The 24,497-nt window shown below is 40.3% G+C and overlaps 1 protein-coding gene across 12 annotated transcripts in view; it reads left to right on the forward strand.

Moving 5' to 3' along the window:
• arfip1 (ADP-ribosylation factor interacting protein 1 (arfaptin 1)) overlaps positions 1–24,497 on the forward strand; it is a 241,718-nt gene that overhangs the window by 58,284 nt on the left and 158,937 nt on the right. For 5 of the 12 annotated variants that reach the window (XM_041188381.1, XM_041188339.1, XM_041188373.1 and 2 more), the window contains exon 2: positions 16,634–16,743. The exons of 2 other annotated variants lie outside the window; for them this stretch is intronic. In XM_041188381.1, coding sequence (XP_041044315.1) covers positions 16,636–16,743 — 108 coding nt within the window. In that variant the 5' untranslated portion in view covers positions 16,634–16,635. Of the gene's footprint in view, positions 1–12,280; positions 12,301–16,633; positions 16,744–16,818; positions 16,874–24,497 lie in introns of those variants that run through there. 5 more of the 12 variants (XM_041188400.1, XM_041188435.1, XM_041188407.1 and 2 more) reach the window with 3 other exon arrangements.

Genomic DNA, 24,497 nt, shown 5'->3' on the forward strand with positions numbered 1-24,497 from the left:
ATTATTGCACACCCCTAATTGTCCTTGAGAAGGTGATGGTGAGCTGCTGCCTTGAACAGCTGTAGTTCATCTGGTGTAGGTACACCCACAGTGCTGTTAGGGAGGGAGTTCCAGGATTTGATCCAACTTCTGCGAACACGGTTTGAGTAATGCTTTTATGATGGCAATTACTTACATCAACATTGTCCTGTTACATTGTTGTTGACAGCATGGAATGTTCCACTGAGCCTGTGCTTGCTTTTCACATGAACAGTTCAACGGTATAGCTGCCTTGCTGTCTCTCCACAACTTTATATCCTGCTCTGCTTCAGTTGTTTATCTGCTGTTCTTTAAAACAGACAGCAGGCTCTACCACAACGATTGTCTGTGACGAAGCATTCCATAATTAGAACTGAACAATCTCTGGCACAGAAAATTCACTGATTTTAAGTTGATGATCCCTTGTCATTGGTTCTCCAGCCAATTCCATCAGTCTTTCCCTATTCACCAGATCAAAATCTCTCATAATTTTAAAAAGTATCTGTTAAATCTCCCCTTGGTCATCTCTGCTCCAGTAGTAATGGTCAGTATATTTCAAGTCTCTCCCAATAATTAACTTTCAACTCCAGTATCATCTTGAAGAATCTACTCTATATACTTTCTATGACTTTTAATGCCCTTTCCATAATGAGGCACCTGACATTTCACACACTAACTCAAATTGTGGCCTAACCAGTGCTTACAGCAACTTTATATAGCACCTTTAACATAGTTTTGTTTTGCTTTATTCTTTCATGGAATAGCATGTGGATGTTACTGGCAAGGCCAGCATGTGTTGCCCACCTCTAATTGCCCTTGAACAGAGTGACTTGCTAGGCCATTTCAGAGGGCAGTTAAGAGTCAACCACATTACTCTGGGTCTGGAGTCACTTGTAGGACAGACCAGGTAAGGATGGCAGATTTCCTTTCCTAAAGGGCATTAATGAACCAGACGGGTTTCTACAACAATCGATGATAGTTGTCATGGTCATCATCACTGAGACTAGCTTTATATTCCAGATTTTTAAATTATAAATTAAATTTAAATTCCATTAGAGACTGAACCACCCAAGGTGAAAATAGAGCAAAAGCTTGGTCAAAGGGTTATTGAGACCCTGTTGAAGGAAGAGAGGCAGAGAGGTTTAGGGAAGGAATCATCCAAACTAGGGACATAGGTAGCTGAAGGCACAGCCGCTAATTGTGGAGCAATTAAAATAAAGGATCCTCAAAGGACAGAATGAGATGAGCACAGATTTCATGGGTGTCCTGGGGCTAGAGGCGATTACAGAGATAGGAAGTGAATGATTTGGAACCAACTATGAGAATTTTTAAAATCAAGGTTTGCTTAACTGGGGGCCAGTGTGGGTCAGTGAGCATGGAAGTGGGGACTGAAGACAATGGCTTTAGCCTTCCCAGTATTTAATTGGAAGAAATTTCTGCTTATCCAGTACTGCCAGAAAGCAGTCTGATAATGCTGTGTATAAATTTATCATAACTTATTTATTCATATTCTTAGGTTCCTCTAAAACACTCAATGCTATTGATCCACCCGCACATTTGAGTTATATATTTGCACGCCAAGGACTCTGTCCACACCTTTCAGCCTCTTTCCATTCAGTTGACACTCACTCCCAAATCTATTACTTTGTACTTATCAAAACTAAATTACATCTACCACCTGTTTGTCAATTCCGTTAACTGGCCAATCCTGAAGTATTTTATATTCTACTTCACTATTTTTTGAAGTGCCTACTTCTATCCCCTCAGCTTATTTTGATATTGTGCTCCGTGCTCTCATGTCCAAGCCATTTATATATAACTGGAACAAAAGAGAACCTAGCACTTACTCTGTATTTGAGCATTGGGTTGCCTGCCACCAATTCTCCCTCTAAGCTGCTTGGGTGCATGAAAGTGCAGCAGTTGGAAATGTGCCATGCAGGGAACAAATAGGCCATGTACAGCAACGTTCCCTTTAAAATGCATATATGCATAACTGTGTACAATCTTAAAGGGGCCGTGCATTGCAACAAGCTGTTCGTGCATAACAGGCAGAAGTTAGAAGGGACATTACTCACCAACATGGGTTAATTTGGTGCTCTTCCTGTTCCTTTATGTGGGCTCCCCTTGGAAGAGAGACATCCAGTCCATTCTGCACTTCAAAAGTGGCAGCCGCATTACGCTTCTGGCTCGCATCAATCCCAACTGTCGTTGCCACTTGGCCACATACTGCTCAACTATCTTGCATAACCTCTGGAACCTCTTTACGGACCTCAGTTTGAGAAACACTGATCTAATACATCTGGAATCACATTTGAACCATTATCTATTAAGTATTGGATGCAAGATGCCAGAATGGAAACAATTGTGATACCATTACCCTATTGGATTATTCTATGTGTCAACAACTAGTGAGAAAGATATATGGGAGCAAATTTGCAGAGTGATGCAAAGACTATAGAGTAGTGATAATGGGGGACTCCTAATATGGACTAGGATAGTAATAATGTAAAGGGCAGAAAGGGAGAAGCCTTTTCTAAAGCTCATTCAGGAAAATTTTCTTGATCATGTTTCCAGCCCAATAAGGTAGGTGGCATTGCTGGATCTGGTTCTGGGGAATGAGTGGAGTGAGAATCAGTAGGGGAATATTTAGGAAACCCTGATCATTAGTTGACTATGGCAAAGGACAAGGAAAAATGCAGATTTAAAATACTTAATTGGAGGTTAGTCAATTGTTATGGACAGGAGGGGTTTAAGTTAAACAGCCCTGATTTCTCCCCTCACCACCATCCACAAACGGAAAGGCGTTTTTGATTTTTGTTTTCCCTCTTTATAAATGGTGGCGTAGTTTTCCCCAGCTGCTCAGTTTTGGAGTGATCCAATCCTCTATTAATAACCCCACAACAAACTCGATATAGGGTAATAGAGGGTTAGTTTATTTTATACACACTCAGAACGTGAGGAGGGGGTGTTGCTACATAATCCTGGTATGGTCACACAATAAGAGAGAGATAAGGGAAAGGAGATGCAGAGCAAAAATTGCAGACAGAATAAGAATTATTGTTTCATGCGAGTCCAGAATCAAAAGTCCAATGGCGTATTCCTTCAGAGAAGTCAGGAGGCTGAAACTGATGCTGAGTAATCCACTTTACCAGTAGCGCTGACTTCCATGATGGGAGAAGTACATGGAGATAAATTCAACTTGTAGTAGGCACTGGTACAGAAGTTCAGACGTTCCAGTAGAAACAATATAGTTGAGGGCAGACAATTTAAACGTGGACAGAGCTCTGGTTCTGCTGCTGTTTTGGTTGATGGAAGATGGCAGACTGCCTTTATTCAGCTCCACAAGGCAATGTTACAGGTTCTAGCAGCTTGGGGTGGAGGGGTCCATGTGACATAACTCCCTTTTCTTCCCCTTGGCTTGGACAAAGGATGCATATTCCTGATCTGGATTATTGAGATGCTTAATGTTGCATCGATTAATCAGTTTAACAGAGATTTCAGGGTCCCTTTGGAGACATATTGTCTTCATTTGCCAGAGTTCTGCATTAGAAATGTAAGGGGTCTTGTGCATTTCCTTGAAATTTGATTTCTGCATTCAGGGGGCATTAGCATTCTTTAGAGATAATGAGGTCCCTGCTGTTTTCTGAAGGCTACAAATTCCTTTTGTGTGAATTGTAGCTAGTCGGTCTTCAGTCAGTGCAAAGGCTCTGCCCATTTTTTAAAAAATGATTTTATGAAGCAGCCAGGATTTGTAATATATATTTTCCCCTCATGTCTTCTGGGCGTGACTCAATTTCAATGGGGTGAGAACAGATCTGTCCTAGAATTATTGTTTCTTGGAGTCAAAGATTGGCAGATAAAACTGAAATGGAACAATAGGCTGCTTTTAAAGAGGTGGCTCAGGTGCAGTCGAGGTATATTCCTTTGAGGGGGAAAGATAAAGCAACAAAAGCCAGCCCTCCCTGGCTGATGAAAGTGATGGAGAGCTATATGAAGCCGAAAAAGAAAGAAAAAGTCTATGACAGATGTCAGGTGGACAATACAATTGAAAATCAGGCTGAATACAGAGAGTTCAGGGAGGGGAAGTGAAAAAAAATAAGAGAGCAAAGAGATTGAGAAGAGACTGCCAGCTAATGTAAAAGGGAATCCAAAAGCCATCCATGAACATACAAATTGTATTAGGGTAGTAAGAGGATGAGTGGGGCTGATTTGGGACCAAAGATGGGATCCCTGAATAAAGGAAGAGAGCAAGGCTGAGGTCAGAAATGCGTCTTTACCAAGGAAGAAGATACTACCAAAGTTATGAGGGGGGTAATTGTGATACTGGGTGGGCTAAAAATTGCTAACGATGAGGTATTAGTAAGGTTGGCTATACATTGAGTTAAGTCACCAAGGGCAGATCAGATGCTCCCGAGGATGCTGAGGGAATTAAGGGTGGAAATTGCAGAGGAAATGGTCGTAATCGTCCAGTCCTCAAGTATGGAAGTGATACCAGAGGGCTGGAGATTGCAAATGTTGCGCCCTTGCTCACAAAAAAGTATAAGGATAAACCCAACAGCTAAAGGCCAATCAGTTTAATCTCAGTGGTGGAAAAGTGTTTAGAAACAAATATCTGGGACAAAATTGAGAGTCAGTTGGACATGTGTGGATAAGTTAAGTAAAGCTAGCATGGATTTGTTGAAGGCAAATCATGTTTAACTAATTTGAGATTTTTGAGGGAACACAAAAGAATGGAGTTTATTTCTTAAATGGTGAGCGATTGGAAGTGTTGATGTCCAAAGGGACCTGGATATTTTTATTCATAAGTTACTGAAAGCTAACATGTAGATGCAGCAAGCAATTAGGAAAGCAAATGGTATGTTGGCCTTCATCGCAAGGAGATTTGAGTACAGGAGTGCAGAGCTCTTGCTGCAATTGTATAGATCCTTGGTGAGGCCGCACCTGGAGTATTGTGTAGTTTTGGGCTCCTTACCTAAGGGAGAATATACTTGCCATAGAGGGATTGCAAAGGAGGCTCACCAGACTGATTCCTGGGATGGCGGGATTGTCCTATGATGAGGTTGAGGAGACTGGGCCTAAGGGCTGATCTCACTGAAGCACACAAAATTCTTACAGGGCTTGACAGGGTAGATGCAGGAAGGATGTTTCCCCTGGTTTGTGGGGGGTGGGGGGGTGAAGAGTCTAGAACCAGGGGACACAGTCTCAGATTAAAGGCAGGCCGTTTAGGACTGAGATGAGGAGAAATTTCTTCATTCAGAGGGTGGTGAATCTTTGGAATTCTCTACCCCAGAGGGCTGTGGAGGTTCAGTCACCTGAATATATTCAGGACAGAGATTGATAGATCTCTAGCTATTAAAGACATCAAGGGATATGGGGGCAACGTGGGAAAATGGCGTTGAGGTAGATGATCAGCCATGATCTCATTGAATGACAGAGCAGGCTCAAGGGGCCAAATGGTCCTGCTCCTATTTCCTATGTTAATGAGGTTTATGTTGTGTATATGGATTTCCAAAAGGCGTTTGATAAGGCGTGTTGGAGATGTCAGCAAAGTTGAAGGCCGTGAAATGCAAGGGACTGTGGCAGCATGGAATTGAAGTTAGGTGAGTGACGGGGGCTAGTGTAGTGTGAATGGTTGTCTTTCGGACTGGAGGAAAGTATACAGCCTAGTTCACCGTTTTTCATGATATATATTAATGCTCTAGACTTGGGTGTACAGGGCACAGTTGCAAAATTTGCAGATGACAAAACTTGGAAGTACTGTGACCTATAGAAGGATGGTGGAAACGTGGCAGATGGAATTTAATGTAGACAAGTGTGAAGTGATGCATTTTGATAGGAAGAACAAGGTGACACAATGTGAAATAAGGATACAATTGTAAAAGGATGCAAGAACACTTAGGCCAGGGGTGTGTGTGCAAAAAGCATTGAAGGTGGCAGGTGTTCTGATCCCCGTAGAGACCAATAACTTTTAAAAAGGGTATTTGAATTCCCAGTGACCAACTTAAAACCACAACCTGACACAACAAGGCTTGTTGTCAGGCAGGACTTGTAGCAGATCACATGACTCTTCATTTTTCCATTTAACCTGCCTCTTCAATTAAAGGTGAAAACATATCCCTCTTATAAACCCTCATGTTTATGACACAGGACATGTTGAGAATGATTTAAGAGGCATAACGGGTCCTGGGCTTTACAAATAGAGGCATAGAGTGAAAAGCAAGGAAGTTATGGTGAACCCTGATAAAACACCGGCTCGGCCTAACTTCAGTATTGTCCAAACCTGGGCACCACACTTCGGAAGGATGGGAAGGCAATAGAGACAGTGCAGAAAAGATTCACTAGAATGGTTCCAGGAATGAAACTTGGATAGATTGGAGAAGCAGAGACTTTTCTCCTTGGAGAAGGTGGAGAGGAAACTTGATAGAGATGCTCAAAATGATGAGGGGCTAGACAGAGTAGGTAGAGAAAAGCTGTTCCCGTTGGAGGAAGGGACATGAAGCAGTGAATGTTGATTTTAAGGTGAGTGGCAAAAGAACCAATGGTGACATGAGAAATGTTTTTACACAGCAAGCGATTAGACTTTGGAATGCACTTCTTGAGCGTCTGAGGCAGATTCATGGCTTTCAAAAGGGAGATGGATAAGCACCTGAAGGGAGAAAATTGCAGGACCACTGGGAAAAGGTGGGGGAGTGGGACTCGCTGAGTTGCTCTTGCAGAGAGTGGGCACAGACACAATGGGCCAAATGGCCTCCACCTGTGCTGTAACCATTCTATGAAAATTGGAAGCCGTTGTTGCAGTAGTGATCTACAGTTTAGTGAGAATAGCAGAAACCTGCTCGTTTTAACATTGAAGCTTAACAATAACATAAGCAGAAAAGTGAGCCCAAAATGTTGGAGATGTGGGCAACAAATTGTTATGCAGAAAAGGTTGGGAAATGTTTACATGCAGAGGGAGTCCTTGGATGAATCGCAGGTGCAACAAACAGGAATGTAAATAGTTTTTAGCTTACACTTAAATTTCTTTGTAATATAAGAATAAAGAAGTCTTACTACAATTATATAGGACCTTCATGAGACTGCACCTGGAGTTTTGTGTACAATTTTAGCCTCCTGAGGAAGGATCTACTTGCCTTTGAGGAAGTGCAACAGAGGTTCACAAGACTTTGGACAAGGGTCTTTGGAATTCTATGCCTCCCAGAACTGCAGATGCTCAGTAATTAAATATATTGAAGACTGAAGTCAGAAGATTTTTGGGTACCAAGGGAATCGGGCTTATGGGGATACTGTGGGAAGATGGAGTTGAATTAGCAGATCAACCATGATCTTATTGAATGACGGAGCAGGCTCAAAGGGCTGAATGATCAATTCTCTCTATTCCCGGTCTAAACACAGCAGCCAGTTTGCACATAGGAAGATTTCACCAACAGCAACTAGGATGAATGACTATTGAGGTCAGAAATAATAAGAATGCTTTACTAAACTTAAATGGCTCCTGTCATCAAACAATAGCTTTCATTTAGAAATAAACATGTAGTGTTGGAAATTCTTATTTGCCACTCTCAACATTAATTGAATATGCTGAACTGCAAAACTATCTACATCAATGTGCTTTATCTTTGAATATATATACTTTATTAATGGAATGTATGGCTTATTTTGAAATAAATTAAGAATTATTTTATTTATGTACTTTAGCTTATTATAGAATGACAGTGCAAATCATCAAAACTGCTGCCTTTAAGGTGACCTGTGTCCAGTTAGGTTTCAAAGCTGGTTGGTGGACTCACATTTATAATTAAGTCCCAGTTTCTTAACTACAAAAAAATACATTCTAAATCATCAGGTGAAGGTTTAAGTAGTTTGAACTTCTTAGCTAACTAATCTCTTTGTATGGCAAAATTGCCAAACAAAATAAGAATTAATAATTCTATCCAGCCTTTTTTGATGTTGGATCAAGACTTGGCAGGATTAATGAAGCTTCACAATATCCTGTTTAAGATGGCACAGCAATATATACTTTTAAATGAGGATTGTATTGTCAAGGTTTTCAAAATTAAAAGTGGTAAACAGCATCATCTTGTGGCTGTTTGTAATATTTTCCCTCTTTTTTTACGGAAGTTATCTGTATTTGGATTTACTCCCAAATTTTTTAGATTTAGATTGCTTTCTTGTCTTTTTATATAAAATAATTAAATTAATGTTCCCTTGATCCTTTTATTTAGTTCTTTTGTTTCCTGTGCAACTTGATTCTTATTTTGCACCCTTCTTTCTCCCTTTATCACCTTATAAGTAAAGCAGCTGGTGCAGATCTAGAACTGGGGGAATGTGAGTGAAGCTTGAGAAACTGATCCAAGATATTGTTAAGATCTGGTGAGCAGAAGAAAGGAGCGTCTTCAGTAACAGGAGTTGAAATTGAGTTATGAAAGAAAAATAACAATAACAGTTGAGTAACATGGTTGCTAACCAGCGGGGGCAACGTCTCGTTTTTGTATATATCTTTTATAAATTCCAGCATTATATTGGTATATGAAGAAGTTACCCAAAAATTAATGATGTTCCATGATATTTTAAGTATATGGCCCACACTTGCTTTTGACAAGCCTTACTTCCTGTTATTATGGAGTTTGCATAACACTTTTTATGCCTATATTTATAAAGTGGAAAGACTATGAATAGAATGTTGGCTCTTTTAGTAATGAGGGAGCCTATCTGCAGCTCACGCTGTAATTGCTGGTTCGCCACCAGGTGCTTGAGAAGGTGGTAGTGCAGTAAGCGTGGGCAGTAAATACTGGCCTGGCCAGCGACATCTACATCCCATGAAAGAATTTTTAAAAAATGATGGGCCAAATGGCCTCTTTCTATCTGTGCTGGCTCCCTGCAAGAGCAATTCAGCTCATCCCACTCCCCCACCTTTTCCCCATAGCCTTGCAAATCTTTTCTTTTCAGATGACCTTCTCTTTAAGGTACAACTACAGCTTCTCCAATCTATCCAAGTAACTGAAGTCCCTTATCCTTGGAATCATTTTCGTAAATCTTTCTGCATCCTCGCTAATGTCTTCATTTCCTTCTAAAGTGTGGTACCCAGAATTTGCCCACCATTTTGTCTTTTTACCTTCTCATTTTTGTGCAAGTATGTTTTATATTTTCTTTTTCTTTTTAACTACGTAGCCTTCCATCTTCAGTACACTACTCTGCTTAGTTTTAACACTATCTCAACCCAGAATGAAGTTGAAAAACCATTAATGAGCTGAAAAATACCAAGGCCTCTGGAGCAGAGAATTCTACAACCCCCCCCCACCCCCAAATCCTCTCCACCTAGCATGATTGCACAACCTCATATCCTTTACCTGAGAAAAGAGCGTATGCTATAGGATCTCAGAGATGTTGTACTTCTGACCTCCTTGGAGAAAGGAGATAAGTCTGATCTGTGGTAATTACAGGTTAGCATCCCTGCTGTCTACCACAGAAAAGATTGTTGTGAGGATCCACCTCCCAATGGCCAAAGAGTTCCTCCCCGAATCACAGTGTAGAGATCGCCTTCTGAGAGACACTTTACATATGACCTTCACTGTATGGGGAAGTCCAGGAATAATGCATGGAGCAGCACCAGCTGCTGTACATGACCCTTTTTGACCTTGCAAAAGCCCCTGACTCTCTCAATTGTGAGATTAGAGAGTCCTCCTCAAATTCGGCTGCCTTCAGAAATTTATCACCATCTTCATGACATGCAAACCATTATCCTCACTAATGGGATCATCTTAAACCCTGTTTCATTGGAGACTGGGATCAAACAAGGCTGTATCATCACACCAATCCTCGTCTTAATTTTCCTTGTCGCAATTCCGTACCTCACTTCCAGCAAGCACCCAACTTGTGAAAATGACCTACAAGACAGATGAAAAATTATTCCATCTTGATTGCTTCCATTCCAAAACCAAGGTCACTGCAAGCCTCAGTTATCAATCTCCAAAACACAGATGACATGTGTGTGTGTATGTGCAGTCATGGACACTGAGCTCCAAGTCATTGCTGACTCCTTTACTGAAGCATTTGAGAGAATGGGCCTTACTTTAAACACCAGAAAACGAAAGAATGCTTCCACAGCACAACCTCATCCCCTGTCAATTAAAATCCATGGCAAGACCCTGGAAAACATGACCCTTTTCTATATCTTGGGATCCTCCTCTCAGCTAAAGTGTTCGTTGCGTACACCGGTGCATTTCATCATATTTGTGCTCCCAGGAGGGCAGAGGAAGCACCTTAGGGATGCTCTAAAAAAAAAAGTACCCCTGAAAATATCTATCATCCTTACCAATTCATGGGAATCCCTGGCCTGTGCCCACCCAAAACGGAGAAGGAGCGTTCAGGAAGGCATTGGGCATGTTGAGAGACTGGAACATGAGCAAGTGGAGACCAAGTCCAGGCAGCATAAGGAGCACGCAGCCTCCTAAACAACTCATCTACTTGATCCTTCAAACACCCCTTGCCCCACATGTGATAGCATCTGAGGATCACTCCTCAGACTCATTAGCCATCTTAGAACACACTGAGGCAGATTGGAAGTGCTATCCTCGATCCTGTAGGACTGCCAAAGAAGAAGATGGTCTTCCTATAGCTCTCCAGCCGTCCCATGGCACCCAGCTTCTGTCCAGGCCCTTTGCTCAGCCCTCCACTGCATTAGGTCATCTCGTGACTATATATGATACTGCAATCCCTGTGTTTCCCCACCTCCTGCACGTTTTATTGCTGCCTGCCGTTCTATCTTGACCCAACCCTGTTCTCTCAGACCAAGCCTCCTTGTCTCTTCGATCTATTCATAATTTAAAATTTTACTACACTGGCATTGTTTCATCCCAGCCTTGACCTCTTCCGTTTCTTTGAGTCAATGACTGGGAGACTAGGAGATGGCTAAGAGAGTGGAGAGAAATGGGGAGACTTGAGAACAGAGGAAATTGTGGGAGAGATATTGGAGACAAGAGCGAGGATATAGATGGGGAGTATAGATGTAAAAATAGGTTAGGGATTGATTACAGAGATTGTGGGGAGAGAGATTAGACAGAGAAAGAGCCGAGAGGTAAAGAACATTGTCGAAGTGAATGAGACTGGCGATTGAGGAGAGACAAATGGAAACGAGATTGCAGTTATGGATTGAATTTTAAAAAGTTGAAAGAGTGCTCAATATCAAAAGGCAAGATCACAAGGACAGATATCAGAGGCAATGATCAGGGAGAGGATAACAGATGGGGCGGGGGGGATAGAATGAGTGCTAGAGGACAGAGTACGGAATGAGAGAGACAAATTCTTGCCAGAGGTGACATCCTAACATCAGAAAAATATTGTGATGTTTTTGGTTTTGGATGTTCTCTTTTTTTCTATTTTAGTCATGCTGGAATTTAATTTGTTCCCTTTAAGTAGCAAAGCCTTTTGGATTTATTTTATTTTTAATAATTTATGGATTAGATTTGTGTGCTCATCAAAGTGAGTCCTATTGTGTCAAATTACACTTTAATGAATGAAACACTTAAATATTTAAATTTTGTGCATTTGAAAACTTTGGTTCTGATTAGTGCATTCAATCCTGCATATTATAAGCGAGAACACAAAGTAAATGAATAAACTGGGGAAAAATGTAAGTACTGAAATAAATGACTCTTCCAACATTCACACTGTTAGAAAACCCATGAAAGTGGTATGAAAATATATTTCATCAATTCCAGTTCCTTTACTCGTTCATGGGATGTGGGCATCGCTGGCTAGGCCAGCATTTATTGCCCATCCCTAATTGCCCTTGAGAAGGTGGTGGTGAGCCGCCGCTTTGAACCACTGGACTCCATGTGGTGTAGGTACATCCACGGTGCTGTTAGGAAGGGAGCTCCAGGATCTTGACCCAGCAACAGTGAAGGAATGGTGATATATTTCCTAGTCAGGTCGGTGAATAACTTGGAGAGGAGCTTCTAGGTGGCAGTATTCCCACCTGTCTGCTGCCCTTGTCCTTCTAGATGGCAATGGTTGTGTGTTTGGAAGGTGCTGTCTAAGTATAGTCTAAATATGAGTATATTTCAAATTCAAAAGTTGCGGAGCAGGAGCTGTGTCCGAACAGTGCCCCACAAAATGTTGCCAGTTAACTAATGTAATAGAAATAAAATGTCCATTTCCTGTTCCTTATGTAGAGAAAGATGCTTCTTGATGTCATTCATTTTTGGTTGAGCAGAAATATATCCTTGCTCAAGCCAGATATCCTCCTGAGATAGATAAACTCCACCAATAGGAGGAAGCTTGAAGGTAAATGCAAATTCATGGTCACTGTTGAAGCTGCTGAACTATATTTAGACTGCCATTTAATCTCTCTGGTTCATAAAATATTTTTAATGCCTCTATTAACTACCATAATATTCTGAAACGAAAACAAAACTGGTTGGAAAAACTCAGCAGGTCTGACAGCATCTGTGGAGAGGAAAACAGTTAATGTTTCGAGTCTGTATGACTCTTCAGAACTGAAGAGAAATGGAAATGAGCTGAAATATAAGCTGCTTAAGGGGGATGGGACAGGTAGAGCTGGATAGAGGGCCAGGGCCAGTGATAGGTGGAGGCAAAGGAGAGATTGCCAAAGATGTCATAGACAAAAGGACAAAGGGGTGTTGATGGTGGTGATATTAGCTAAAGGATGTGCTAATGGTGACACTAATGGTAGAAAGCAGGATGAGCAAGTGACAGATGGCCCTAGTGCACTGCCTGAGAGTGTGGTGGAGGCAGATTCAATCAAAGCATTTAAAAGGGAATTAGACTGTTATCTAAAAAGGAAGAATGTGCAGGATTATGGGGAGTAGGCAGGATAATGGCACTAAGTGAATTGCTCATTTGAAGAGCCATTGCAGAAACGATGGGCTGAGGGCCGCCTTTTGCGCTATAACATTTCTGTGTTTCTGTGTAATACACTCCCAATGTCATCTACACCTGGACTTTCATGGATGAGAAGTTGGTGTATAATATGCACCAAGACTTTTGCAATGCTGCAGTCAAAATTGCTCTTTGTCAGTTTGTCACTACTTTATCAACAAAGCTAAAAGGTTTGATGCCAAATTAACATAGAACAATTTTGCATCAAAAAAAGAGACAGCAAAAAAGGTAAAACATTACAGTTTACTTTGCTTATTTTTTAAGTCTAAATTGTCCCCCGTTCTGTCTTTCTCACACTTTTTTTTTCCTATTTATAGTATTCCTGGCCGAATGCCCATTGTCAAAGTGGCCAATCCAACTGTGTGTATGGCAAAAAGAATGCATTAAAGTTTTTTATTTTGCTCATCCCCACAATTAAATACAGCGCAGTAATAATGTAGAATAAGTTATGCTAGATTGAAATATGAATACCTGGTATGTAGAATTAGAGCCATTACCCAGAAGGTCTATTCCCAACTTAGTTTGCTGAGTGGCCGGCACTCATGTGTTTAAGATTGATCGAACATGGCATGTGATATGCATAAGGTGGAATTCTTCATATTAATTGTTAATATGGCAGAGTAAACTGAACGTTTAAGCAACAGATGCAACAAAAGTTGGAATGCATGGCTCGACTTTGGAGTATGTGTGTTTATACCGTTGGGCAACCAGAAGAAGCCAGACCTTTGACTCATTGCCCAATGGATCAAAGAAGCCTGGGATGTTGCTGTGGCACAGCCAATGGTAAATGCTGAGTTGTTCAAACCCCAAAGGGAAACTTGAAACAACTGCCACAACTTGTTTTGCAATTTGTATAAATTTTGAGATGTGTGCTCTGAATTCAGTAGGAATAAGACCACCAAGTCTTACAGGCTTTTACAAAACTAGATTAAACATTTATTAATAGAAGAAATGACTTTAAATATATACATAGATCTACAAATTACTACTATGATAATATTTAAATCCCCTAATCAGTCTAACTCCCAGTTACACTCTCGTTAAGGCAACAGTAAGCCACACAGATTTTCAAAGACGCAGGCAAGGAAACATGATATCCCGAACAAGTCGACTTCCAAGTGATGACTGTGAAAAGGAGACTGCTCAGTCTTGAGGCTCTGGCAGGACAGCTCTGGACCTAATGAATTGATGACATCAACAGCGCGGGGCATTGTGAGCCCAAAGCGCTCTTTAACTTCAGAAAATACTTTTAGTAGCGAGTTCCAAGTGGCTCCAGCAGAAGCTGGCAAGTGTAACTCAGTCACTGAAGGAAAAACCAGGAGGTCACGTGGCTGAGCTGGAAAAGTGAGCAGCAGCTTCAAACTGCTCCTGACTGCCTGTTGTACAACCTTCTTACCCCAGCTAGTGACTCTGCTTCACAGGCACTGGCAACTAGATCAAAAGGGGAAGGGAAGAGGGGCTGGGTGAGTGAGTGAGCGAGCGTGTGAGGGGTGTTGATAAGAGGGGCTACTGAGTGAGTGAATGGGAGAGGGGGTTTGGAAGAGGGCTGCTGAGTGAGTGTGTGCGGTGGGAGGATTTTGGGATGAGGGGCTACTAAGTGAGTGATTGATGGGGGGAAGGGCTTTGGGAAGGATGGTGGCTGAGTGAGTTGGGGAGGGGCATGTGTGCAGGGGTGGGAGGAGGAAAGAGGAGCTTCATTGAGTCTTCTGTCACCTGGGAACATGGACAGCTTTAGTTGAAACCTACCTGGGTACATAAAATAACATTTTTACAAAGTACTTTTAAAAACTCAAATTTTCATATTTATATGATATATGAATTTTAATTATAAACTGAATTTTACTATGCTTAATTGTTTTGTTTTTGCTGGCAGCTGGGGCTGCAAATTTTCAAATGTTAAAATGGAGTCACATTGGAAAATAGTTTGGGAAGCAGTGCTCAGCGACAATGCTGAAGTGGATGAAGACGATATCTACGGTGATAACTTTTATGATGACAATTATGGGAGAGATTGCGATGCAGTAGGGGAGTTGTGGGAATTATTTGGGGCCTACATTTCAAGGTTTCTATACATGTAAATACATCAAAATAAAAGTAAAAACTCTTAAAGCTTACCAGTAGCTTGTTGATTATTGCTTTCAAAAATTAAGTTTACAAATGTTGGAAGAAACATTTTGATTTCTTACCATGCATGATATGCACCTGAATTTCCAGATACATTTTTAGGAAAAAATGTATTATATTCATAAAATTACAGTATTTTTATTTTTGTGGGATGTGAGCATCGCTGGCAAGGCCAGCATTTGTTGTTCACCCCTTTGAGAAGCTGATACTGAGCTGCCACCCTGAAACGCCACGGTCCACCTGGTGTAGGTACACCTACAGTGCAGTTAGGGAGGAAGTTCTAGGATTTTAACCCAGTGACATTGAAGAAATGGTGATTGTAGTTCTAAGTCAGGATGATGTGACTTGAAGGGAACTTGCAGTTGGCGGTGTCTGCTGCCCTTGTCCTTCTAAGTGGTAGAAGTTGCAGGTTTGGAAGGTGCTGTCGAAGGAACTTTGGTGAATTGCTTCGGTGCATCTTGTAGATGGTACACACTGCAGCCACAGTGCATCGGTGGTGGAGGAATTGAGTATTTAAGGCGATGGATTGCATACTGATCTAGTGGGCTGCTTTGTCCTGGATGGTGTCAAGCTTCTTGAATGTTGTTGGAGCTGCACTCATCCAGGCAAGTGGAGAGTATTCCATCACACTCCTGATTTGTGCCTCAGGCTTTGGGGAGTCAGGAGGTGAGTTACCACAAAATTCCCAGCCCATATATTGCTGGTTCAGTTCAGTTTCTGATCAGTGGTAGCTCCAGGATGTTGATGATAGGGGATTCAGTGATGATGATGCCATTGAATGTCAAGGGGAGTTGTTTAGATTCTCTTTTGGTGGAGATGGTCATTGCCTGTCAATTGTGTGGTGTAATTCTAACATCAAATAGCATAAAAAATGTATTCTTCACATAACACGAAGACAGAAAATGCTGGAAATACTCAGTAGCTCTGGTACTGATGAAAGTTCATTGACCTGAAACGTAACTGTTTCTCTCTCCACAGATGTTGTCAGACCTATTGCATATTTCCAGCATTTTTTGTTTTAATTTCAGATTGCCCGATCCACATTATTTTGCTTTAGTATTAGTGTATTCTTCAGAATTGCGCTGTGAGTATGTCACTTTGTGAAAACACATGCATTTGCATTTCCTGTGGAGGGGTAGCGAAGTAATTGTTAATTTCGAAATAATGTGTTACTTACACTGGAACTGCTTATGTTTGAAAACAGGCACAGGATTGGCCACTGCTGGTGCAATCATGACTCCCAACTAATGGCTGGCTCTGAACAGTGGGTTGTGAGGTGGGGAGGGTAGGGTGGTAGGGTAGGGTGGTGGTTGATACCTGGCAATAAATTGAGCTTAAAGAATCATAAATCTCAAACTAAGTCAACCGGACTTTAAATAATAACATAAAAATATACATGAATCTATATACAATTTGTGGGTGGTGTCATAAGTTGTCTAGACAAGTTCTTGCTGCAAACATTAGTTAAGATATTTTCCTTTCAACTTACATTTAATCCTTTGCAGTTTTAAATGTAGGTTCTTCGATGTGTTCCTTTGTTGATGTTATTTAAAAGTACACCATGCACTTGGCCAATGCTTTTTTTTGTTTTCAGGAATGTCTGAAAGCGCCATGTCTGCTGCTGGTGAGGCTCCAGGTCTGGCTGTAGATTCCCATACAGCTGCAGCTGAAATGCATGCACAGGATTCTGAGTCCGACTCTGAGGTTATTATCAAATTATATATTTTATAAAATCAGCCAACCATTATCTGATTAAAAGGATTTTTTTTTATATTACAGCTACTGGAGCTAAAAGTGCCTAACATCAGTGGGTATCAGAGAGCTTTATAAGCAGGCAAGATAACTTTTTATCAATTATATACTAAACTGTCACATCCTTTGCACAAGCCAAAGTGCTTCACGGCCATTAAATTAGTTATAAAGTGTTATCGCTGTTATTTTGTAGGCAAACACAGCAGCCAATGTATACACAACAAATTAGCTAAGTGACCAGATAATCTCTTGCTAAGGTCAGTTGAGGATACAGGGAAAAACCCACTGTTCTTCATTGAATAGGATGTAAGGATATTTTACATGCCCTTGAATGGATAGTTGGAATCTAAGTTTAACATTTCATCCAAAAGACAGCACTTCTGACAATGCAGCACTTCCTCATACTGGAGCTTCTATATAAATTATTTACTTAACCTTGAATGGGGTGTAAGCACACAATCTTTCTGATTCTGATGCCTTTACTAGCAACAAAACCAAGCTAATTCTTAAAAGAGTGCAGTCTGTAACAGCAATAAAGCAATTTTGTCTGGTGTGGCTCAGTAGCTGTTCCTTTTATATGTAGTGCATAAACAGTCTGAAAAAAAAACTCAACTCATCTTGATGTAGTTTCACAGATTCTGTTCTCTGCTATATGATTTAGTTTAAAGTTACCTCTTTATTGCATTACAAATACAGGAAGCCAGAGAAAAAACAAAATGCTGGAAATAAGCAGGTCAGTCAACATTAGAAAATACAGGTCATTTATTTTGGAAAAAGACCTTTCCTCAGAATAGTTTTGAAAAATGGTCTTTCCCTGAAGCATTAACTTATCTTCTTTCTTGAGTTTCTGATTAATCTTCTGTACTTCCACCATTTTCTGACTTTACTGTATTTGAAAGTATATTGAACACTTATGTTGAATTTTTATACTGTGTTTGTGCTTTTTGTTGTAAAGACTCTGCTTTATTATCAGGCTCACAAGTAAATACTTGTGGATAACTAATGCATTGTGTAATAATGCATTTGAGAGAGAGGCTACATAAATTACTGGGTGTTTTGCACAGAATAATGGCGTGGACTTTGTGGTCAGTGACATAAGGGTTAAAGAAGCGTGTAGTTAGGTTAAAAGTTCTCCTAATTCATTGCACATGTTTCGGACAGATTGGAGTGCTTTTTTCAGTGAGAATCAAATCTGTATTTCTGAAGGCAGTGACCTATAACTGTGTAACTGGTTGATATAAGAAGAAGCCTTATACAGTGCAAGATGAATAGTGGTGACTGATTCTGTTAACCAGACTACAGTTTGGTACTCCCAAAACATTCACTATTGCTTTTATTGTTATGTTTTGAAATGCGATCTTGCCTAAAATTTTAGTATGTTAATTGCAAAGTACAGGCATAGTTCACTGCCTGAGTTTATCTGGCAAGTAATTCTACCGTACGGACGGAGAATGTCCCAATTGTGATCTGTGCTGAGTTACTCGATTTTAGCTGAACCAGTGATAGAACTGGCTTCAGAGTTGCTGGGACCTTATTAACATTTACTGATTAACATTTCTGTTCCTGATAGCTCTTCAGTGACCCTTGCTGGGGCTGCATGAGTCAGTGTGGATGTCGAATGAGGGCAGGATTGATTTCTGCCGTGTTTCCATCCATGACAAATAGCCTGCCATGTTGTGTCATTGTTGAGGATCACACATAATAGCCACTTGCGCAAGTTACTTGTGAAACTATACAAAGAATCAATGTTTTTGAGATTCCATGACACATTCCATTGATCGAAAATGGTTTTATTCCATACCTGAAATTCATCCCCCCTCCACAAAGCATTTACGATTTTGATACCTAATTGAAATAAACTCCGATGGTCAGAACCATATATTGTGGGATTTGGTTGCAGTTCTATATATGACCAGGAGAGGGAAGGAAAGCTCTATACTAAAATGGAAGTTTGTGCAGTGTTTCTACTTCTGAAAAGGGGTAAGTGTGGAAGTAAAATTATAACTAAAGGCTTGCATTCCAGATTCCCTCTGTTTAGAGATTTATGAAAGATTTATGAAAGAGATGGAAAAGAGTGTCATTAGTTATACAGAAGTAGCACATTATTTAAAAAGTTTTGCATTTTTGGAAATAATGTAACCAACTGTATATATGCATAATGCCTTTTAATGACCCTTGAGTCATTTGAAGTTAGTGTATTTATCATTCCAATGGTAACTATTTTAACTAGACTTCCAAAAAGACTTGAGACATCACACTTGCACCATAATGAGTTTTTCAAATTAAAATGCATGTTTTGAGTGGCGACATTGTGGCCCTCCACAGACATTAGTGGTTTATCCTGTGGAATACACTTACGCTGGTGACTAGCAATAAACTACAGTTTTAGAATGTTTGCAGCAGCATGTATATAATGATTTCTAGCTGAGATTACGTGGCTAAGAAAAGCTGCTATTTGTCACGATTGTAATTTTAGGTGTTATTATCCAGACTAGGTAGACTGTCATCAAATATGACATGCAATACAGCACATGGCTCTGAGAGTTTGCAGCAACTGCAGGGTTGTGCAGGATTTAGTCTATTTCTTATGGATACTTTTCACCGTGAAATTGTCCACAAGACTTTCGCCATACTAAAGGCATTTTCCTGCCATAGATCCTGGGTTAACTTACTGTCCTGAAATTGTGAATTTGATTCCAAACTGATGTGATGACAAGCTTGTTGCATTGCTAACTAAAAAGGGTCCAAAATAAATTTTCTTGGACCATTTCAATCCAATTTCTAGCGGACGCAAGTGAATCTAGCCCAAATTGGAACGAAGAAAAGGGAGTTGCAGAATAGATAGCTAGCTGGCTACAGGAAGGTAGGGGTAAATGGCAGCTGTTCAGAATGGCAGAAGGTAGAAAATGGCTCCCATAAGAATCAATGCTGAGATTGCTGTTCACAATTTATGGTAACAATTTAAATTTTGGAATCAACACTATCTAGATTGGTGGACAACAAGTTGGGATGGGAGGGCATCATCAACACTGAGGATGACACAAACAGGTTTCAAGAAGAAATTAATAAACTTGCAAAATGGGGCTAGAATTACAATGCAGAAAAATGAGGTGTTACACTTTGGTTAGAAAATTAAGGAGGTCACATATTACTTGGAAAATACAAACCTAAATGGAGTAAAGGGATAAAGGGACCTGGGAGTATATATACCCTCAGGTCGTTCTGCTCTAGCACCCCTTTTAGAATTATATCCTTTATATTGTCTCTCCTAGTTCTTCCTAACAAATTGTATCACTTCACACTTCTCTGCATTAAATTTCATCTGCCACACCATTCCGCTGGCCTGTCCATGTCTCCTTATAGTCTATTGCTATCCTCCTCACTATTTCAGCCCTTCCAAATTGTGTCATCTGTACACAGTGACAAAGGTTAGTAATGCCTTCTTACAGGAAAATATTGAAAACAAGCACTCAGGTTTATTTTTAGTGGGATTAAAAAATAGAGCAGGCATTAGGCTAACTGTGCTTAAGAGTTGATAAGTCACCAGGACCAGATCAGATGCATCTGAGGATATGGAAATTGCAGAGGTACTGCCCATAATCTTCCAATCCTCCTTAGATACGAGGTGGTGCCAGAAGACCGGGGAATTGGAAATGTTAAACCCTTGTTTTTAAAAAAAAGGGTCTCAGGATAAACCCAGCAACTGCAGGCTAGGCAGTTTAACCTTGGTGATAGGAAAGCTTTTGGAAACAATAACCTGGGACAAAATTAATAGCCACTTAGAGAAATGTGAGCGAATTAAGGAAAACCAGCACAGCTTTGTTTAGGGCAAACCTTGTTTAACTAAATTGCTGTAGTTTTTTGACGAGGGTAATGTGATTGATGTGGTTTATGCGAGCTCCCAAAAAGCAATTGATGAAATGCTACGTAACAGGCAGATTAGCAAAGGGACGGTGGCAGCATGGATACGAAGTTGGCTGAGCGACAAGAATCCGAGAATAGTAGTTATCAGTTGTTTTTTGGCATGGGGGAAGGTATATAATGGGGTTTCCCAGGGATTAGTTTTGAAACCATTGCTTTTCTTGATCATATCAATGAACTAAATTTGAATTGTGCAGTGCACAATTTCAAAATTTGAAGAAAAAATTTAAGAGAATCGTTCCAGGAATGAGGGTCTTCTCTGATAGATTGGTAGAAGCTGGAGTTGTTTTCCTTAGAGCAGGTTGAGAGAAGATTTGATAGAGGTGTTAAAAATCATGAGAAATCTAGATACAGTAGATAAGGAGAAACTGTTCCCATTGGCAAAAGGGTTAACAACCAGGTGATTGGCAGAAGGCCCAAAGGTGACAAAAGGAAAAACAAATGGGTATTGAGTGGTTAGGATCTGAAATGCACTGCCTGAGACTGTGGTGGAGGCAAATTCACTCCTCTCTTTCCAAAGAGAATTGGATAATTACCTGAAGAGAGGTTACAGGGAAAAGGTGATTGAGTGGACCAAATGAACTGCTCTTTCAGAGAACTGGCATGGGAGGCTGAATGCCATGATAGGCTGAGTGGTTGTTTTCTCTGCTGTAACCATTCTATGATTCTGAGAGAAGTAATGTTAAACTTGTATCAAACTTTGGAGTACTCTGTAGTTTTGGTCACCATATTATGAAAAAAGATAGAAGCACTGGAGTGGGTGCAAAACGATTTACTAGGGCATAACAGAAACGAGAGGTTATGCTTATTGTGAAAGGATGAACAGGGAAGGTTGAGGGTGACCTTTTAGAGGTCTTTAAAATTATGAAAGATTTTGATAAAGTAGACACAAAGGGTGTTTCCTTGGTGGGAAAGAATAAAACTAGAGGCCATCAATGCATGATAGTCACCAAGAAATCTGATAGAAAATTCAGAAGAAACTTTTTTACTCAGAGTAATAAGAATGTGGAACTTTACAGGTTGTATTTAAGGTGAATAGTATAGATGCATAGAAGGGCAGGCTAGATAAGCACATGATGGAGAAAGGATTAGAGGGTTATGTGATAGTTAGATGAGGAAAGATGTAACTCCCATGTTCAGGAAATGATATATTCAGATCACGGTATTACTCGCATCAACTCCAAGGATATGCTGTTTTAAATGAAAAGGTCTATTGTAACTGCCCTATTCTGTTGCTAAGATGAATTTCCTTCCTTTTAAGGTCACAATGTCAACTGTTGAGTATTCAGAGCCTTGGAACTTGGAGTTTAGTTGCTCAGTTAGTATACTAAAATTTGAATATGCTGATCAGTTTCAGGTGATAGCACAAAAATATCCTGTATTTTAATATTGTTTGCATCTATAACAAAGAGAGTGATGTTTGTGCATGCTGAAGCACTGCAAATAAAATGATGTAATGATATTTCGAATGTTAATGTAGGAACATAGGAATTCTGGACAAGGAAAGATAACCACCCCTATAGTTTGTCTTCTACCGTTCTGGTTGACAACATTATGCAACAATAATGAGGTTGCTTGCTAATCATAGCAATTGACCCTGTCCGTAACAACACTTTTGATTTTCAGTTACTGTTGTAATATAGGAAGTGTTTTAGCCAATTTGTGTAGGGTAAGTTTCCACAAGCAGCGATGTGATAAAGATCAGATTATATGTTTAAGGATGTTGATTGATGGATAAATATTTGCCAGGACACTGGTGATAATTCCCTTGCTCTTCAAAATAATACATTTTGCATTCACCTGAGAGCAGACAGAGCATTGGTTTAACGTTTGATCCGAAAGATGGCACCTCAGACATTGCAACACTCGCTCAGTGCTGCACAGGAGTGTTCACTTAGTTTTGTATTCTCTAGTCTCAAATAGGACTTTAACCCCACAACCTTTTGACTTGGAGACAAGAGTGCTATCAATTGAGGCACATCGGAGACTTGACACACTGATACTAGTCAGGACATGAACCACTGTAATGGAGAGTTTTGGGAACCATAGATCCAATGTCATTTTTCCTCCCAAGCACACTACACTTACCACATATCATGTTTCAAATTACTCATATTGCTATTTATAGAATATTATTTTTGTGAATATTTTCCCTATTCTTTCATTTCCCTAATTGCCCTTGAACTGAATGGCTTGATAGGCCATTTCAGAGGGCAGTTAAGGGTCAACCACATTGCTTGTAGGCCTGGAGTCACATGTAGACCAGACCAGGTTAGGAGGGTAGATTTCCTTCCCTAAACGACATTATTGAACCAGATGGTTCAATTATTTTCGCTATTACTGAGACTAGCTTTATTTCCAGATTTATTTAATTTAAATTCCACTGGTTGCCGTGGTGAGATTTGAACCCATGCCGCCAGAGGGTTAACCTGGCCCTCTGGATTACTTAGTCCAGTGACATTACTGCTATGCCACCATCTCCCCTGCATTTGTGTGAATCAATACTTTCTGCTTCACCATCTCCCTAGGGAGCCTGTTCTATAGTTTGGCCACTTGCTCAATGAAATATTGCCTTGCAGATTAATTTTTGAATTTACTCCTCAAGTGTCAGTCATGTCAGCTGCATTGTTCTGGACAAGGTGAAATAGCTGGTCATGGTCTCCGTTATCTGGTCCCTTACAAAATTCTAAAAGCTGCAGTTGTATCACTGCCTCCCCTTTCCATTGAGGACATGCCCACTTTACCTAATTGCTCCTCATAATCTGGCCCCTTCATTGCCTTTGTCATTCTGGTTGCCGCTTGCTATTTCCTTTTGATAGCTGCAATAATCCTTTTGTACTGTGACGATCAGTACTATGCCGTCACACCAATCATTTATAAAGTGGGAGTATTACCTCACTATTTTGGCAAAACGCTGACCATTTCAACTGGTATGCTCTTTGCCCAACAAGTAATATGCATTGTTTGAGTGCTACAGGATGGGAATGGTTGGTGCATGTTGAAACTTTGTGTCATTTCTGCTCTTATTCTGTTTCAGCGTGTGTATTTCAGACTGCTGTACACGAGAGAGCTCCCCATGATCACCTTCACTGGTTCTGAGAACCAGTTAGGTTTTGATTGCATGCATATGATGATCAGCAGAAAACCTTTGTACAAATTTCTTTAGTTACTGGCACTTACTTCGCATCTTCTGAGAAGCAGTAGAAAATCACAACACCACAGGTTTTAAGTGCCAATGATTTTTTTCAACAATAACTGAATAAATAAATAATTAATAGCAACACAATGCATATATTTACAGTAGAGATTAGTGTCAGCTAACTGCTTTTAAAAAGTCCTCTATGTATGCTGCACTGTATATATTATTGCTTTCATATGTTTATGCAATTGTTTCAATTGTAGAATTTTACTAGCCTGACCTGTTCTCTTTAAAGTTCCAAAGATTTGAACAGCCCAAGCTAAATAAATGCCCTTGAAGCAGTTGTTGGAGCTTTGTGCTTTAAATAATTGCAATCTAAATTCAAAAGGCTCTGCCAGTCATACATGAAACGGAAAAAAATGAGCAGTTGTGCAGAAGTGGCCATTTGGCCTATTGTGCCTGTCATTTATTTGGTCGAGCTGTCTGATTAGCTGCATTTCCCTGCTCTTTCCGAGAGCCCCGTAAATATCTTCACAATCCGAGCATTTATCCAGTTTCCATTTGAAAAATAACATTGAATCTGCTTCCACCACCCTTTAAAGGAGTGCATTCCAGATCACAGCAACTCAATTTGTAAAACAAAAAT

This window comes from Carcharodon carcharias, chromosome 1 (assembly GCF_017639515.1).
Source record: "Carcharodon carcharias isolate sCarCar2 chromosome 1, sCarCar2.pri, whole genome shotgun sequence".
In the NCBI taxonomy this organism is placed as follows: Eukaryota; Metazoa; Chordata; class Chondrichthyes; order Lamniformes; family Lamnidae; genus Carcharodon; species Carcharodon carcharias.